Here is a 19,349-nt window from a genome sequence, read left to right as displayed (position 1 = left end):
AACTTTTTTTACTTTTTTTCAACTTGTTTTTTTCAAGTAAACATCGATTTTAAACTGTTTTCATTTCATCTACATTAAATACATTAAATATTCTACTCTCATTAATGGAGATAAGCACTGAAATTACATAAAGTCATTACGCAGAACCTGTGGTATGTTATGTTTTAATGACAGCGAGGAGTGCTATAGGTGCACAATAATTTATCTTTAAACTAAATTGCACATCTCATGTTACGAGAAAATATTTTTAGTGAGAACAATGATCAATGATGCACACTTACTTCAATTATGGCGGACACTGCTTGATTCGGTGGAACGGTCTATTGTCCGGTTTGAATAGGACCAATGATAATAACTTACTGTACAACCGCAGCTGCACGGAGGTGTTGATGTCATGTGAAGGCATCTTCACAATATTATGAAAAAATACCACTGTATTTGAAGGATACAACTTGAAGAAAACGGTAAGATTTGCACGTTTCCTTTTTAAAATACTTTGTCAGTGACGCACAGAGTCAGATAATTGTATTTACACTGCAATAAATATAGGCCTATATTTTTCCACTAAAAATAGCTAAAAGATATTCACCTTATCAGCAAAACTGCATTAATTTAATTTAATATTATTTGGCCAGTGGAAATGAATGTGTTTTGACTTCATAATGAATGTGTTAATTTGTATGATGAATTATAGGAAACAAGATGAGGCAAAATAAACTAGTTGACATTCTCTTGATTATTTCTGAATAATTTAATAATTCTGATTAAATGTAAATAGACATTTCTAAAATGGCAATGATTGTGATTAATAACTGTGATTGTCAGTTTAACCATTATCATGCAGCCCTACAGAAAACAATTATATGACTTCAGAAGGTTTAGAATATGGAGCACAACAGAATTATGGTCAGTAAATGTTGGCCATTTTCATTTTTGGGTGAACTATTGCTTTAAAGCGATTTTAAAGTGAAGAAAAAGACATTAAGAAAAAAAAGAAGTCAGGAAGGCTATTAAAAGGTGAAAAAAGAAAATAACTTGTGGAAATGAGTGTTAGAGGGCAAGGGGGAAATGAAATGGCAGAGTAAGGGGTGATCTTCTCCAGATGGGAACAGGTGGGGAAGATGGAGAGGTGAATGGTAGAAGTCAATATGACCTGACTCCCACTGTGAAGCCGGCTATCTGAGAGCCCAGCGGACCCAATCTACACGCTTCCACCTTTCACCGCTAACTCTATACAAGCTTATCTGACTGGCAAAAACACAGGACAGCACTTAAGTTTCAGCTGCTAGGATAACTGCCTGCTGATTATGAAAATGACACATAACCGCTTCTCATTTTCTTGAGTAATGCGGCACTATCAGGTGCCTTCTGCTTAATTCGTAATGTATTACATAATTGAGCAAATAGACTGTATTAAAGCACTGGAATCAGTTCCATCTGTAATGCAGGCGATTTCAAATCTCACTTAGGTCGGAGGTGAGATGGGGAAGTGGAGGTATAGGGATGCGGAGCTGTGAATTATATTTCAGGTCGATTTCAAAAAGTGGCTGAACTGGTCATAGGAATGATTCAAATGTCAATGAGTCAAAGAGTTCATAAAAATACTTACTATGTTAAATATGTATTATAAGGGATAATGTATAATGTTAAATATGTATTATAAGGGATAATGTATAATACCTGATCAGATCAGTAAGTAAAGTAAAGTAAAATAAAATGTCATACAGTATATTAGGTTATAAATATTTAATTAAATTAATAAATATTTTATTTAAATACAAATTAAAAAGCCATATAATAAACAATCTTGACACGCTAAAGCAGAATGAAATTTAACTAATTATGATTTGCCTATCCAACTACTTGGATTTTATGGCCCTAACCTGTCCATGAATAATTAAATAAGGGTACTTTTAGATGGAAATATATGCCATAGTACTGAATGTACAGTACCATATTCGGATACCATCATATTTACAAAGTACACTAAGGTACTTGGTATTACCACAATATATGTCCACAAAACCATAGTATCTATTAGTCCTTTTAGATTGAACTTTAATATACAGTATAAGCCACATTACCAATTGATTAACATATTCCTATACCATGTTATTTACAAGACACGCCAAGGTGCTTTGTATTACAGTATTTGTCACAGATTTTATTTCTATTACAGCATCCAAAAAACTCTATTACTATATCTATTTGTTCTTTTAATTCAATGCATTTTCTACATTAAATGTAATAATTATAATGGAAACTCTGTAAAACCTTATTGATACTTTCTTTTTAAAAGCAAAATTGTACAAAATCAAAAATGTAGGTTAGTTCAATTCACAAGTTACCCTGACTTCACTGTTTTCTGAATGTATGCTATAACAATAACATAAAGCTTTTTCCATATCAGACACTTGTATTACACTGTTAGAGGGGTCAGGGCTGTTGTTGGACATGATATGCGCAGAGCAGAGTATTCTGTGACCCTGTCACAAAGCATGCTGTAAGCTGATCTGCCATGCAGGCATGACAGCTGCCTTCTGTGTGCCTGTGTGCAGCTTTTACAAATGACTTCTGAAACCAAGGGGAGTTTGAGGGGAGCATGTGCACCTAATCCTGTCAAACACAATACAAGCATGTATAAGTAACAGTCTATCTTACGACAATTGATCTACAACTAAATTGTTAAACTGAGCTGAATTAACATAATTAATATCAACTAATCAGGCCTGTAGGGTCCAGACCCCTGTACATTTTTCATGTTCAAAAATAAAATTTGTTTTCTGAATGACTAGTTTGCTAATTAAAACTCCTTATATGAGTGTCTGCATGTCTAATTAAGTTTAGACACTTTGCAAGAAGGTTTAGCGCCCGTCGATTCGAGACGCTGCCGGAGTGAACGAGGCTTGAGAGAGTCATGAGTGAATGCACGGACACAGCTCTGTTGCCAGATCCAGCTATTACAAGCATTTTTGTACTTGTCTTTTCCACTTAATTTAATACTTTAGAAAGTTAATAAAGTGGGAAGTTCTAGTTTAGGGTTAAGCGATATCTTTATCTTATTTGCAAACGATTTGAAATCATTTCGGTTCATTATTATTTTTTGTTGTTGTTGTTTTTGTTTTGTTTTATAGCAATATCTGGCAACACTGCATCACCGGCACTTAACCTGACAGTAATCAAAAGAGCCCACGGACAGGTTATTGTATACAGGATAGCACATTCGGTATGGAAAATGCAAAAAATATCATGATACTATCCGTCAGAAATGCTATCAACGTTGTCAAAAACAGTAACCTTTAACACTAGAACACAGATCTGCAGAACAAGTAAGATACAGAATGAAATTAAATATGCAAACACTAGCCACGAAGAAGTCTATGCTATTTCATTCATTCAGTAATAGTTAATTACAGTATACAGTAGCAGTATATGTATTGTTGCATGATTAATAAACAACTGATAAAATTATCCACCCCTAACCTATAAAAAAATATTAACAAATTTTGATGCAATAAATATAGTATAATGTAACAGTGTTCATCCCTCCAAAACAGAGAAAACATCTTTCACAAACATCTACATCTCTGTCTCTTTTAAAGTGTTTAGTGTATACAATGAGTTGTGTTTGTTAACCCCACACCAGACCTCACTAATTTTCAAACCCTGGCTACGACCATGCCACTAATTAAAGGCATTTACTCTTTTAGATGGAGAGGGTCACCCTCATGGGGGCAGCCATTTTGAGATCACATGACCAGCCAAAAACGACACCTATTATCTAAAATAACCCCTATATTTTAGGTCACTGAATATTGGCCGACTGTAAATAGTACATTTCTATTGGAACGATATCGGACACATTCGTTTTTGCAAGGTGCATCATCCAGCCACTAGGTGTCAGTATAACATCCAAGGCAACTCTCATAGCAACCAACAAAACAAACAAAAAAGAGTGCATCTTTAAGCATCTCTTTCAAGGAAGAGCTTCAGAAATGATTTTAAAACACCTATTTAGTTCAGTGTAGTCTAGAGAGGAGACAAATACACTGAATATCGTAGTATATAGAATATACTGCTATATTAAATTAAATATATTCAAAAATACTAAGTAAGCATTAAATCAACCACAAAATGAACTCAATTGGCTTTTCCATTAAGCCTGGCTATCAATGAGAGAGAGTGATGAGAATATGTCAAGCTGAGAGAGAGAGAGAGTGAATGGGAGAGAGTGACAAAAGGTCATACATTTTCAAAAGCAAAACAGCTGATTTTTGAAAGAAATTCACTCTCTTTTTTAAGAAATTACTGGGGAAAAGTTCTTTCACAGCCACGCTCTCTTGCCAAGTCTCCTCTGCATGAATAAAATTAAACCCCATCCACCTGGATCTCAGTGTGCTGGTGTTATAGGGTGCCATGTAGGCTTTCAAAATCCTTAAAAGCCTCTGATACAAGGAATGGATAACCTTAAAACTGTGAGGGCATGGAGTTTAAGAGGCAATTTTTTACATTCTGCTCCCAAAACACTGTGCAACTAGAACATATATTAGTTTGATTTGCCATTACAAGTTACGCAAGCTACGTCAACTAATCGCAAGCTTAGTTACGCAAGCTAAGTGAACTAATGGGAGTAAGGTTGCAACCTTACTCCCACATTTGTGCTTACCAGACCCAAGAGTGCCGGCGGTATGAGTAGGTACCCAGACTCAGACACGACTTTAGAAAGTTCTTGTTGTCTGACAGGTTAAAATCCGTCATATTTAAATTCCCAACAGATTCAGCTGTCGTCCAATGGAAGCTCTTTGAACTGTAAACTCATCCTTCCACCAGTCAAAAACGCTGGAGGGACTCAGGGCAGCAGAGAGAGGGTTAGTGTATCTGTTAGTGGGAGTCTCTGGTTGCATTGTCAGTCGGTCACGCTTCTACCTCCTCAGGGGGTCGAGTATCATAGGTCTGCTCACACCTGGCAGAAACAGTGTCTCTTGAGTGTACCGCAGCTCTTTACTTTCAAAAACAGGAAGACGGTGGCCTCTGCTCAGCAGTAAACAAGAAGATCCGGAGTGCGGGGGAAATCACACAGTAAGTCTGTTTCCAGTCGCACTTAGAGACAGAAGACACGTGCCTATTTTTCTTGCACAGTTTAAATGTTACTCTGATGGATTTTATCAACAAGTAGACTGTACACATGGTAACAGTCTAGAAAATTAAAACCAGACGCCCCGCTGATCTCTGTGGTGATGACAGTCTCAGAGGATTTATGCTTTATCCAAAATCCATTATAGTTGTATCTTTCTGTCCTAAAGGAGAGAGATTAGCAGATGATCCCTTTTATTTGGTATCTCTCTGGCCCTGACTGGTTCTATACTTAGGACTATTTTTTGAGTTTTTATTGTAGCTTTATTTAGATTCTGAAAATCTAGTTTTTGGGTGCATACAAATAACAAAGCTATGGTTTAAGTCAAAGTTTGAGGTCAGTAAGATGTAAATAATGACAATAATAATAATACTAAATAATACTTTTATTTACCAGGGATGCATTACATTTATCAAAACTGACATTTATAACATTCCAAAACGGCAATGTATCTCGGGAGCATTTTATTAATGTATTTAGTCTTTCTGGAATAGATCTGCTACGCTGCTGCTGCTGTAGGTTATTGCTGTTGATGTAGATTTTTGCTGCTGCTGCTGCAAGCAAGTACAGGAACTTGCTACTGCCAATACATATGGCGATGCGGTGCTGTGAGTATTTAAGATATACTGCTGCTGCACAAATAGCATATATAATAACCCGTAGCAGATCTATACAGGTGGAGCTGGGGAAGGTGGAGGGTTTCAGAGGAGCTCTGAAAGTGCATTGCAAAATGCTCAAGCAAATGCTAACCAGCCATTTAAATGTAAGGCAGCAAGCTCATCGGCTGTGTATGCAACATGAACCAATCAGCTTATGCCAAGTCATTTAACGCTGTGAATATCATCAGTTTATGTTAAGGACCCATCAGTCTGCGTCATCTAGAGTTTTATGACAGACCTTGGCATTGCAATTAGGGTTGCAAAGGGGTGGAAAATGTTCCTAAATCCAGTAAATTTAGGAAATTTTCCAGAAATTTTGGAAACTTTCCAGGATTTTTTGGAATATTCCAGGGATTTTTGGAACGTTTCCAGAAATTTACCGAACATTTTCCACCCCTTTGCAACCCTAATTACAATTGAAAACAGTTTTAATATTTAACACTATTACTGTTTTTACTGTATTTTTGATCAAATTAATGCAACCTTGGTGAGCACAAGATACTTCTTTCAAAGAAACCTTACCAACCCCAAACTTGAACAGTATTGAACTCATTTACTCTTTTTAACATGAAGTGCCATTTTTTTAATTGTTCTTGTTAATTACTATAGGCACCTCACATCCATTTCTCTCCCACCATTTTACCCAGCATGCACCATCACAGTATGAATAAATCATGTTCATTGCCACCTCATTGTTTACTGATGTTTGCATTATTTGCACTGATGTTGTGTTTGTTGTTACTTTTCAGTTAAGTGTCAACATGTATTTATAATTAAATGCACTTCTTCCTTTAATGAAAATGTTTATTCATTATTATATGTGTCGCAAGCTGTCATCTTCTTATTCTGAAACAATCCTCATCTAAAAATAGCTTGCGGTAAAATCTCTGATACAAAGCAATGGTAGGGATTTTGATTCTCATCTCATCGCATTCAGTCTGTTTACTAAAAATATCAATTCACATTTGTTTATTGATTTGTTCTGTGGCTCTTTCTGCAAGTAGCATACTGTATAAACACCAGTTGCTGACTTTTTGTGTCAGTCAGTGCCCTTTTGTGTGCTGAGTGAATCTCAAGTCGTTCACAGGTTTTATTTTATTTATTAATACGTAATTGCCTTGCAATTAGACTGTGAACTGATCTGTGAATTATTAAAATAACTACAACAATTTCACAAGTTGTCTGCATTCCAAAGATATTAGACATAAAAACAAATATGTCAAATAAGAAAAGAATATGAAACAATAACAATATATGTTTGGATGTGCGAACAATTGTTGGTCAGGAATTATCAGTATCTACAGTCTGTGACCAAAATTAAACTTAAGAGAAGAATAAGTCAATGATTATTTTGAAGAAACAGAGGTCAGTAAATGAAAAAATGGAGTAAAGCTGCACCTGTCAATCATATCTAAATCTATGTCATGGTTACCAGCTCAAAATGACTCAGTATGAAACACGGCTGACTGAACAGCTATACAGTGTTAGATGCCATAAATCATTTAAAGCACACTACATCAGCAGCATTAGCTAGTTCCCTTTCAGTCGGTCACTCTCGACGTCACGTCGGACCAATGTGCATTGGCTCGTTTAGTTTACACTCGAAGTAGATTGGCCCCTCTAAGCGAGATCCCAATTCGTCGGTCATCCGACGTGACGTCTCCGTTCCCTCCTTCAGGGAACGAGGGTTACATACGTAACCGAGACGCTATTTATACATGGTTACTGGGAGGTTTGAGACTCAAAATCATGTTAAAGCATAATTGTACCTTAATGCTGGTGGCCACCAGCCACAAAACAGAAAAAAATGGAGACGGAAGTCTGAAGGAAGGAAGTGCCGATCAACAGTAAGCTATTTCTTTGTATGCTTTTGTACAGTTATTGTTACAAACTCTCTCTGCCTCCCTACACTAATCTTTTGAGGGTCCCACTTTATATTACATGGCCTTAACTACTATGTGCTTACATAAAAAAATAAGTATATTGTACTTATTGTGTTCATATTGTATTGCAAAACAGTTTTGCTGCTATTGAGGTGGGAGACAGGTGAGGTTAGTGACAGGTTTGGTGGTATGGGTAGGTTTAAGGGATGGGTCAACAGTTTAATTATAAATGTAATTACAGAAATTAATTACAGATGTAATTACAAGCAGGTATTTTTTTTTAAATATAAGTACAATGTAAAACATGTATGTACACAATAAGTGCATTATACCAAATTATTAATTTAAATGTACACAACAGTTAAGGCCACTTAATATAAAGTTAAAAATTTCAGTAGATATTGCAATAATATCATTATTGTGAATTAATTTGGCCACAATATTCATGTAGTGAAAATCTGATATTGTGACAGCCTAGTACACACATACTTACATAGCATACTGTAGTACAAAGATCTCTAGGCTAAGAGGTTTTGTATGTTGATTATGCATTATTTATATATATTTTTTAACTGGTTCATATTGGAGTGCCTGATTATTAATCATCCGAAACTGAATGAATCATTTTTTTCCCCCAAATGACTGAAGTATTGAAAATAGCCTTCAATATCCTGGCAAAAGCATGAATAATTAATAATTTATACAAATCTATTTACTTTCTCATGTTTTGAATTTAAACAGGGAGCAGTTTATGTTTTTGTCTTTTCCCCCTACTTGTTAGTTCCCTAAGCAAACAACATAAAAATGTAGACTGCCTCTAGTGATTGATATCAGCCTTGTGTTGGAACCAGGGCTGTCACAGTTTTAATTTTCAAAGTAAAATACACTGTACACAGTTATTTTTAAGATTATTAATATAGTTATATAAGATTAATAATGTTATATATATATGTTATGTAAATATATGTTATATAAAATGTTAATATAGTTATATAAGATTATTAATTTGACTTAAACTGATTTAAAAAATAAAACTGATTTGACAACCCTAGTTGTAACATTTTTTCTGTTTTTTTGAGATATCTTAGTCTCTCATAAAAGGAAATCATGGAATTTTAACAGCAAGATGCAGGTGCTAGATAAAAATTGGACAATATTTTATCAATTGCTTGTTGAAGCAAAGGACATCAACATGTGCAGGTGTATCCTTAGGAGGCGAATTTGCTGGGTCAGGCTGCTTTTTACAGCGAGAGAAACCGCCTGAGACGATACCTGTTTCAGACACAGAAACCCTGTTTCAGAAAGAGATGGACTTGGCTCTCAAAGGGCTGGAACATGAAACACAGCTGTTGCACATATGTACTCTAGGGATGGAAGCTGAGTGCACTCAAACTTGCCAAAGGCCTATCCTGTTGGCAATGTCTATGACATATGCTGCTTGGACTAGTCCCTAGTTTCTTCAGCAAGGCTTTAATGCAAGGACAGACAATGGTCCCTCAGTCTCCAATCAGATTTTTATAACTGTGCTTTTGAACTGACTCTGAATTTGGCTTAAGTTGTCAAGGTGATTGTGCTTCACCCGCATGAATTTGTCTCTGAAGCATCATTAGACAATTTATGAAAAAAACTAAAACCATACTACCATAGAAATTTGCCCATCAGACAAGCAATTTGTTTGAGAATGATGTGCTGCTACCAAGGTAATGACATTTGATTAGATCAGAGAACCAATTTTGGAGGAGGAATTGAACAATGGCCTTATAAAATGATGGTGCTCCTGAATCAACGAAATGTCCAGTCACCCCATTTTGGCAGAGGAGCTCATTTTGAGCTTTTCTACTGTATGTCTGTACATCCAGAGTATGTAAGCAGTGTGCAGTGAAATTGGAGCGGGGAGCGAAGCTGCATGATTATGGCTGGAACAAGAAGAGATTTTTGTTGGCGCGTCTGAGTTTTCTCTCATTTCAAGATCATTTTCCATCCAAGGCTCAAACCTGCATGTCAGCAGGAATTCATCACATTAAACAAAGAGTTAATAGACTATTAGCAGTCAGACTAAAAGAAACAGGTAAACATATTATATAAAAAACAAAAGAATATGTCACATAAGGTTTAAATAATTAATATTAGTTAATGCATTAGGTCTGAATTAACATTAAACTAACAATTATTTTTTTATATTTTTATATTTTTTAATATAATTATTAATAAGATTAATTTACTTAAATGCACTATTGCTCATTTTTAATTCATGTTTGTTCATTATATGACCAAAAATATATAATATATACATTCAGTTCAACAGTTTCAGGTCAGGAAGATTCTTTTTTCAGAAAAAACAACAACTTTTATTCAACAAGGATGCATTAAATTGACAGTAAAGACTCTTGTTACAATTGTTTCAAATATTTCTGTTTCAAATAAATGCTGTTTTTCAACATTCATTAAAGAATCCTGAAAAAAAAGTCTCACGATTTCTACAAATTAAGCACAACTGCTTTCAACATAATAATAATATGGGTAACACTTTATTTCGATAGTCCACTTTAGACATTATATTAACAGTAAGTAACTTTGCAACTACATGTCAACTAGCAGTTAGTAGAGTATTAGCAGACTGTCTGCTTAATATCTTCTAACACTTTCTTTGTCAACATTCTACTAACCCTAAACCTACCCTAACAGTCTACTCTGAGAGTTAGTAGACATGTAGTTGCAAATTAATGAGAATTAGTTGACATGTAGTTACAAAGTTACTTATAGTTAATAGAATGTCTAAAGTGGACTATCGAAATAAAGTGTAACCATAATAAGACGAAGAAGAAGGAGAAGAAGAAATGTTTCTTGAGCACCAAACCAGCATAGAATGATTTCTGAAGGATCATGTGACACTGAACACTGAAATTCAGCTTTGCCATTACACGGATAAATTGCATTTTAAAATGCATTTAAATAGAAAACAGTTATTTAAACTGTTTTTACTATATTTTTGATAAAATAAATGCAGCATTGGTAAACATAAGAGACTTCTTTCAAAAACACTGAAAAATCTTATTACTTGAACCACAAACTTGAATGGTAATGGTTTCATTTGTTTTGTGATTAAACACTAAAATAATTGTCTTGGTGTGGTCATCTCTTCTTCATTATCACTGGCAAATAGAAAAAAAAAATTCAACAAGAAACATTTGTATCAGTAATTCTGTTGACAGGATTAACCCTGATGTGTTCAACACTATCCTGTTTTTAAAGAGTACAGAGATCACAAGAGTTTCCGACATTCTGCCACACTTCAAATGCAGCTGAGGATGCCATGCTCACTCTCATATTCTCCTAAACCTGGTCATCCTAAGTCATGTTTTACTCAAAGTCAGAGTAACCATATTAATGCTGCAGCTAAAAACCGTAACATAAAACATAATCAAAGGCTGAAGTTTTTCTCACATTCCTGTCAAACTCGCACACACACACACACACAGCCATCCAGCCAGCCAGTCAAAATCCTGTAATTTCAAGCGTCATCTGTGGCTTTGTTCAACAAATAACAGATGATTCACACATGCCGCACTACAAATCACTAGCTAAACTTGGCTCTTCTGGATGCAGCGGATCCGCAGCATTCATGATGATGCGCAAACAACGTCACCACACTTCAATGACGTGATATTCATGCTCATGCTAGTCACGCTCATGCAAGTCCTCAAGACAACCTCACCGTTTAATCACGTTAACGTCCTGCCTTTGTTTCCATGGTAACCAGGTTTGTGACTTTGCCCCTTCCAAAGCAAATCTACACCTAGTGTGTCTTGCATGTGTGGGTGGCTGTTAATATCAGTAACGTGGATGACACACGTTTACAACGTAGGTCAAATTACTATACAGACTGATATTGCACTATATAAATGCTCCGGGTGTGTGTTCACGGTGTGTGTGTGTGTTCACTGCTGTGTGTGTGCACTTTGGATAGGTTAAATGCAGTGCACTAATTCCGAGTATGGGTCACCATACTTGGCCACATGTCACGTCACGTCATGTATTAATACATAATTGTCATTACTATGAGAATTGTTTGCAATATACCAAACTTGTAATTTCATTATTGTGTATTTAGCATGTACTCCTGGTTAGAGGTGATAATTGGATGCTGCTTTTCACTGGTACAGTTATTGGCAATGTTACAAGAATCTGACCCAGGTATAGGGTCTGTGTGTGTGTGTGTGTGTGTGTGTGTGTGTGTGTCTGATGCAGTCGCCAGCTTGACAGAGACAAATGTGGATGGTGTGCTGTTGCCACACTAATTGGCTGGGTTAACAGATTACTGTGAAACAAGGCCAAGATAGCACAGCCGTTCAATAAACTAGCCTATATAAATCAGGTGCATGTGCACACTCACACACAAAGGCTTTGTCAATCCCACGGCAAACATTTGATGGTGATTCAGAAATAACCTCTGGACCCAGCTAGTGGTAAATAGTGATACAACCAAATAGAGGCAATGTTTTTCCCAGAAGATGAAACATTAGCTCATCGTCATGAAATTTATTACACATTTGGCTACATGACTAAGGACCTGATTTACTAAGGGTTTGCGTGGATAACAACACGTGCAAGCTTAATCTACTATAATAACGTAGTATATTTAGAGTACTGTCTTTTTTAGATGCATGTATTTATGGGCATGTATATAAGTTGCAAATGAATGCAATTGAAAGGCAGATTTATCATGCACCATAGCTGCTGTCTTTGTGGCCAAACTTTGAGAATGGAGAATAGATACAGTAGACCTATTATTAAAGGTATAGTTTATCCAAAAATGAAAATTCTGTCATTAATTACTTACCCTCGTGTCATTCCAAACCTGTAAGACCTTTGTTAATCTTCGTAACACAAATTAAGATATTTTTGTTGAAATCCGAGAGCTTTCTGAACCCCTGCATAGACAGCAACATAACTGACATGTTCAAGGCCCAGAAAGGTAGTAAGGACATGATTAAAATTCCTTGTGATATTGTTATATGCATTTAATTTATTCAAAGTTGCATTATTGAATTATCTTTGTTATTATATGAAGGTACGCTACTGATAAAAAAAATGGGGTAATCTTTATTTAATTTTTTAATTATATTAATACTTTTATTCAGAAAGGACGCATCAAATTGTTCTAAAGTGACAAAGACATTTATAATGTTACAAATTTCAATCTTTTTGAATGCTGCTCTTTTAAATTTTCTATTCACCTGAGTATCGTGAAAAAAGTATCACGGTTTCTGTATCAAGCAGTAAAACTGTTTTTTACTTTGAAAAATAACAAGAAAGGTTTCTTGGGCTCAAAATCATCTGTATATTAAAATGATTTCTGAAGGATCATGTGACACTGAAGACTGTTAACAATTCAGCCTTACCATCACAGGAAAACGTTATTTATTTTTTTATGTATTAATATAGAATTTTTTTTATATAACAATACTGTTTTTACCGTATTTATGATCAAATAAATGCTTGGTGAGCATTAGTGGGACCTTAGTAAATCGAATATTTTAAACCCTTATTTTTGAACCCATGCTTCATTTGAAAAAATAATCAAATCTGCTTTTTATTTTATGGAGTACTGTGGAGTACTTATTTAATAAGAATATGACTCATACTTACAAACCAATTTATGTTGTCCTACACTAAAAATAACAGGATATGTGCAATAGAAGTGATCACAGTCACTCAACAATCTACTTTGACTGTCTTACAGTGGCAATTTGAGACGATTCTTACTGGCTAAATGCACAGGACGACCTGCATCAGATGTTTGATGTGCGCCTGGTAGGCTTTCTATGTGTATAAAATGTGTTCAACAAAATGGGATTTGACCTGTTTGCAGATAAAAGACTGTAGATTTAATTTCAAGCGCAGCAAACAGAAACAGACGTGCATATGTGCTTGCTAATTTGCAAGTCTGTCCTGAATTGGGCCCATTGCGAGGCACTGGGCAAGACGCAAGCTAAACAAAAGAGCTTTCCGTTGCCATGACTCTTAAGGCATCAGATGACTGATATTTTGCTCTTTCTCCTGTCTAGCTCTCATCTGGACAGAAGCCCCTCCGAAGCTACTTCCTATTACACTTGAAAAAACTGCGTCACAATCGCATACATAAGGACAGCATTTAATAGATTCTTCTAAAATCCTTCATTAAATTAAATGACCAATTAAACTTCATCTTCATTTTAGATTCTATTCCATTTACTGGCATTTAGCAGACACTATAAGCCAGCACAAAAAAGGCTTCTGGGAAAGACAGATCACATGACCAGCATCAAATGGATGGGAATCCCACTTTGTGATGCATTTGCAAAAGCGTTAAGTAATCCTCCTCACTTTACATCCTCTGCTATGCTAAATCACTGTTGATATTCTCCCAATCAATACGAAATACATTTCACAAGGCATTAGAAATGCAGAAGATTCAATTTCATGTGCTCTTATGAGTGCTCACGGAGTGCTGTGTGTATAAGCGGAAAATGTGGGTCGTTCCAAGAAGAGCGAAGCGTGCTCTCAGGAACACTCATCTCAGCGTGATGTATCTTCAGAGGAACAATCACTTCAGAGCACACGAGAACTGCCACAGCTCCAAACGCTTCTCATGTTAGAATTAAACCACTACAAATATTATGATAAGTGCAAACTAATTCCCTTTAGAGGTCTCTAAATGACCAATTTTAAAGATGATGATGGTTAATAATAACATTTTGTCTGGTTAGATAAATTCTATGGTTATAAAGCAAAACGTGTGATGGTTTTTAAAGCAGGGCTGGTGATAATTGAGAATTGAATTAAAAATGCCTTTTAAATTTACATTTGATTCCAGAATTTGGTGGTAATAATCAGGATACAGATTTTTTAGTTTTGTATATTTCATTAACAAGGTGGAAAAATGCTTTATTTCCCAAAAGGCATTATAAACACTTTGCAGAGCAAGATTTTATTTGAAATGTTTTTAAAAGAAGTATCTTATGCTCACCAAGGCTGCATTTATTTGATCAAAAATATTATTGCAATTTAAAATTTAAAATGACTTTTCTATTTGAATATATTTTAAAATGCAATGTATTCCTGTGATGCAAAGCCATTTTTAGTCTTCAGTGTCACATGATTCTTGTCATCGTTGTAATATGGTGATTTGGTGCTCAAGAAACATTATTATTATAAATATGTATTCTATATAAATATTAGGTTACACTTTATTTTAAGGTGTCCTTGTTACAGTGTAATTATACATTTCAGTATTGAGTAATATTAATTAACTAAATGTACTTACTATATGGTTAGGATTAAGGTTTGGCTTAGGGTTATTTGCATGTAATTATGCATTATTTATTGTTATTATAATAGTAAGTACATGTAACATGTGTAACAAGGACAACCTTAAAATAAAGTGTTACCAAATATTAAATTCAAATTAACATTATTTATTTGAAACAGAACGTTTTGTAACATAAAAATCACTTTTTATTAGTTTAATGCATCCTTGCTGAATAAATAGTATTTAAAATATACATAAAAAATTACTGACCACAGTACTTTAAATTGACATTTATTAAATTCCTCTTTCTGTCATACCAGTTCAATTTCATGTGGCATGTGGCCAATGCATTTCTAATTCACCATCAAAAAAAATGATGCATTCTCAGCAAGCATGCATGTGATTTCATCTCAAAATACCTTCAGGAATAGAAAACCATTGTTAGTTGAAATGGAACAGAACCAGTTAACTATAAAGTACTGCATGTTGGCTGGAAGTGCTGTGACAAAATATCCCATCCTAATCTGTGCCAGCACAACCCAGCAAAGCTTTCAGTGATGGAATGACATCATCAGTGACGCTGGCTCTTTTGTGAAGAGTGTGTGTGTGTGTGTGTGTGTGTGTAAAGGCTCCTTTTCCCCATGTGTCTGATACCCCCAGGTGGACCAGTGTTACACCCCCTCCACATACAGGAGATGTCACATCACATCTCCTAGAGTCTGGCTTGAAATTGGAACCCATGGATCAAATCACAGCACCATAGAAACTATAGCCTATTACACAATGCCAAAGCAAAGCCAACTTCACTGATCTGTCATACGCAAGAACCAATGATTAATACCGCACCTGAAAAACCTTTTCAGGAGTGCAGACCTTTCTCAAAGAATCATTGGGCTTCAAAAGGCATTGAGAATTTCAGCAAATTACGAAAATGTAAAGAATGGCCATGTTCAAAAGATTCAAAAGAAACAGTTTTTCTAAAAGCTTGCACATCATTCACTTTTTAAAGGAAAAGTGTTTATAAAAATGAAAAATTTTTGATCATGTATGTACACAACTTGTATTACTTCCTTTTTCCATAGAACACAAAAACAGAAGTTTAGAAGAATGTTGATGCTGCTCTTTTCCTTACAATGAAAGTGAATGACAGAACATTCATTTTTAGGTGAACTATTAACTAACTATCATTAAAAAAAAAAAAAACAATGAGAGCCATCACCACACTTTTGAGAGTGATACTTGAAGAAAGCAAAATAATGCAAAGCAGAGGTTCTTATTAAAAAGTAGGCTCCCGTGCCAAATGTAGCTGTTTGTGCAAATAGAAGTGAAAGAACAAACTTCTCCAGGGCCCAAAACACCCTCGGACCCCAGAGGGTTAAAGTCTGTGTGTAGGCAGTGTAAACCTGACTATAAATGGTATTTGTTTGATTAGTACTGCCTTAAAGGGATTTATAAGATTCATTTCAGGAGCAATTTTCTTAAAAGAACACGTATTAAAACTTGAAAGATGCTGGATAAATAAATCATAAATCTCAGGAAATGCCTGCCAAATGGAGACAGACCGGATCAAAGGTGAAGAACAGAGGGAAGGAAAAACAATCAAAGCATGCGGCTGTCAATCACACCTAGTATATGGCAGCAAATTCCAGTACCTGAAACACATGACAATGTGCGGCTATTCTCTTGGTTCATTTTGTAATGTATGAAGAATCTGAATTATAACATTTTTGCACAAACAATGAAAAAGATAGGGCTAATGAGATGGCCATCCGACAACAGTGGCATCCTAGTTACCTACATTACCATTCCAAATTTTGGGGTTGGTAAGATTTGTTATGTTTTTGAAAGTCTTTTGTGCTCACCAAGTCTGCATTTATTTGATAAATAAAAGAAAAACAGTAATATTGTGAAATATTATCACAATTTATTTTGTTTTCTTTTTGAACATATTTTAAAATTTACAATTTTTTTATTCCTGTCATGGCTGAATTTTCAGCAGCCATTTCTCCAATCTTCAGTGTCACATGATCCTTCAGAAATCATTATAAAGTTGATTTGATGCTTAAGTAACATTTTTTATTATTATCAATATTGAAAACAATGTTGTGCACCTTAATATTTTTTTGTGGAAATCATGATATATGTATTTTTAAGGATTCTTTGATGAATAGAAAGTTCAAAAGAACAGCATTTATTTGAAAGTTTTTGCAACATTAGAAAATGTCTCTACTGTCACTTTTTGATCAATTTAATATTTCCTTGTTGAATAAAGGTATTCATTTTTCGATATCTCTCTCAAAACGGTTGTCACCTTTATTTCTATAGAGCTTTATACAATACAGATTGTATGAAAACAGCTTCACATAAACAGGAAAATCATTTTTTTCAACTGAATCAATTATGAAAAGTCAACTATAGAGACAGTTTGAATAATAATAATAATTAAAATAAAAACTTTGAACTGTACTATAATGTAAAGTACAGGAAAAAAATATTATATTATCTAATTATTGTTCTCTTATTTAGCCAAAATTAAAAGACACAAGAATAGATATTTTAGCCAAGTTATAAGTATGAATTCTAAAATGAATGCGATGTGATATTTAAAAAAATTAATAAATACAAGTGAACCACAAAATAATGCCAAAATTGCATTGTCTTCACTGGTTGGCGCAAGAGGACGCCTTCCCTGAATGAACTCCTGAATCACTAAACTGTATATCAGTTTTCAATTCATTAGACATGTTAACATTCATTTTCATGATAGAATCTAATTAAACATAAGAGTCTTTACACATTGTAAATGCCAGTGAAATCAAATACTACCCATATTACCATTTCCAGTATCGACATGAGACAATTAACCTCCAGGTGAACAATCTGGCTGGTTAAGGGACACAGATGCCACAGAGCTTGTTTCCAGGGTAACCCTTACGGCGGTCCCTAGTACCACTTTCCGATACCTACACCCGCCATACAATATTGATCAGCGGCTAGAAATGGGCTTAGTGATCTTGAACCTGCAAAGTGTGATTTGATTTGTTTGCACCTCTGCAGCCACAATGTTTCCTCTCTCTCCTCCCCAATGGCTATTTCGCTACAAAAGTCCCTGACACTGTTAGTGGAAAACAGAGTTGTTCAATTTGATTAGTTGTGGCAAATGAAATGGAAGACATTAAATAAAGGCCACGGAATTGGAACACACAGAGAAGAATGCAATTAAGTGGAACTCAACAAAACCCTATAGCTAAAAATAACACTTCACCGAGACATTTATTTGCAATGGAAAAAAGTGAACAGGAAATTGGCTCTGTGGATCATGACACAGAGTAGCAGCCATTGATGGAATTGTGATAATAATCTTCTTCTATACAGCCATTAGGCCTTAAAACTCCAAGATATCAATTTTTTGCAGAGTCAACAGCAGCTACTCTTAAAGCAGGGCTGTACAGTGCGATATATACGTCGCACGTGCTACGAAAAAACTGGTCTGTGCGATGAATAAATTTACCACTGTAGCACGCGATACAGTTTTGCATGTTCATAACACAGCCGCTTAATAGTGTGAAGTGATTTCGTTGTGCTTGTTTAACAAAACACAGAAAAAAATCACTCACTGCTCTTGACTGATGAACTTATCATCAGTCAGTTGCTTTAAAAATAAGTATAATTGATGTATAGTGTTTTATTTTAATATTTGTTCATTCAATTTCCTGAATGCTACTGCTAAATACTGTACCTGAAAAATAAAGCACTATTTGTTTTATTTGTATATTATGTGCATTTGTAATGTATATCTTTGTTCTTATTTTGTAATAACAAAGACAAAATAATGACAAAGATTTTTATATTTGCTCACTTTGCCTAAATGTCTGCCATTGTTTTTTTATTTTATATTTAGTTAAGGTGTAAGAGGTGTTATGTTTCTGCACTCTTCCATTTTTAGCAAATTAAGAAAACTTTGTCTAAAACAATTTTTGTGATGGTTTGTATTTTTTGTGCTCTGTATGGAACATCAGTGCCTGTTTAAGTGATGAACTCCATTACTTGTGTTTGTTTTCAGACATGATAACAGACGTTTTATACTTGTGCTACAACTTTTTGGCCTGTGCTACAAAACTTTCAACCTCTGTAGCACCAGTGCTATGTGAAAAAAAAGTTAACGTACAGCCCTGAAGTATCACGTTGCTATGCCAACACATTTAGAGCATCCTTGCGCTCTCACACTACTTAAATTAAGTAAAATTATTTCTAAATTTGGAAAGTAATTTGAAAAAAAAATGCTTTTACTTGTTTTATTTTGTTCAATGTTTGAGGAGCTGCAGCGTAAGTACAGCAGACATCTGTTAGAGAAAAAAAGGAGGAGGATATTAAAAACAAAG

At 34.9% G+C, this 19,349-nt stretch overlaps 1 protein-coding gene across 3 annotated transcripts in view; it reads right to left on the bottom strand.

The window, feature by feature from the left end:
- The window catches only part of pde4ba (phosphodiesterase 4B, cAMP-specific a), a 159,413-nt gene that overhangs the window by 69,047 nt on the left and 71,017 nt on the right, over positions 1-19,349 (bottom strand). The window contains exon 1 of one of the 3 annotated variants that reach the window (XM_016513608.1): positions 4,667-4,808. The exons of the other annotated variants lie outside the window; for them this stretch is intronic. Within the exon in view, the coding sequence (XP_016369094.1) occupies positions 4,667-4,758 (92 nt within the window). The 5' untranslated portion in view covers positions 4,759-4,808. Of the gene's footprint in view, positions 1-4,666; positions 4,809-19,349 lie in introns of those variants that run through there. 3 annotated transcript variants of the gene reach the window in all.

The sequence above is a fragment of the Sinocyclocheilus rhinocerous genome, unplaced genomic scaffold (genome assembly GCF_001515625.1).
Source record: "Sinocyclocheilus rhinocerous isolate Xijiao unplaced genomic scaffold, SAMN03320098_v1.1 scaffold55, whole genome shotgun sequence".
Taxonomy (NCBI): domain Eukaryota; kingdom Metazoa; phylum Chordata; class Actinopteri; order Cypriniformes; family Cyprinidae; genus Sinocyclocheilus; species Sinocyclocheilus rhinocerous.
Note: the sequence above shows the minus strand (reverse complement) of the source record. Positions and strands in the feature narration are given on the sequence as shown.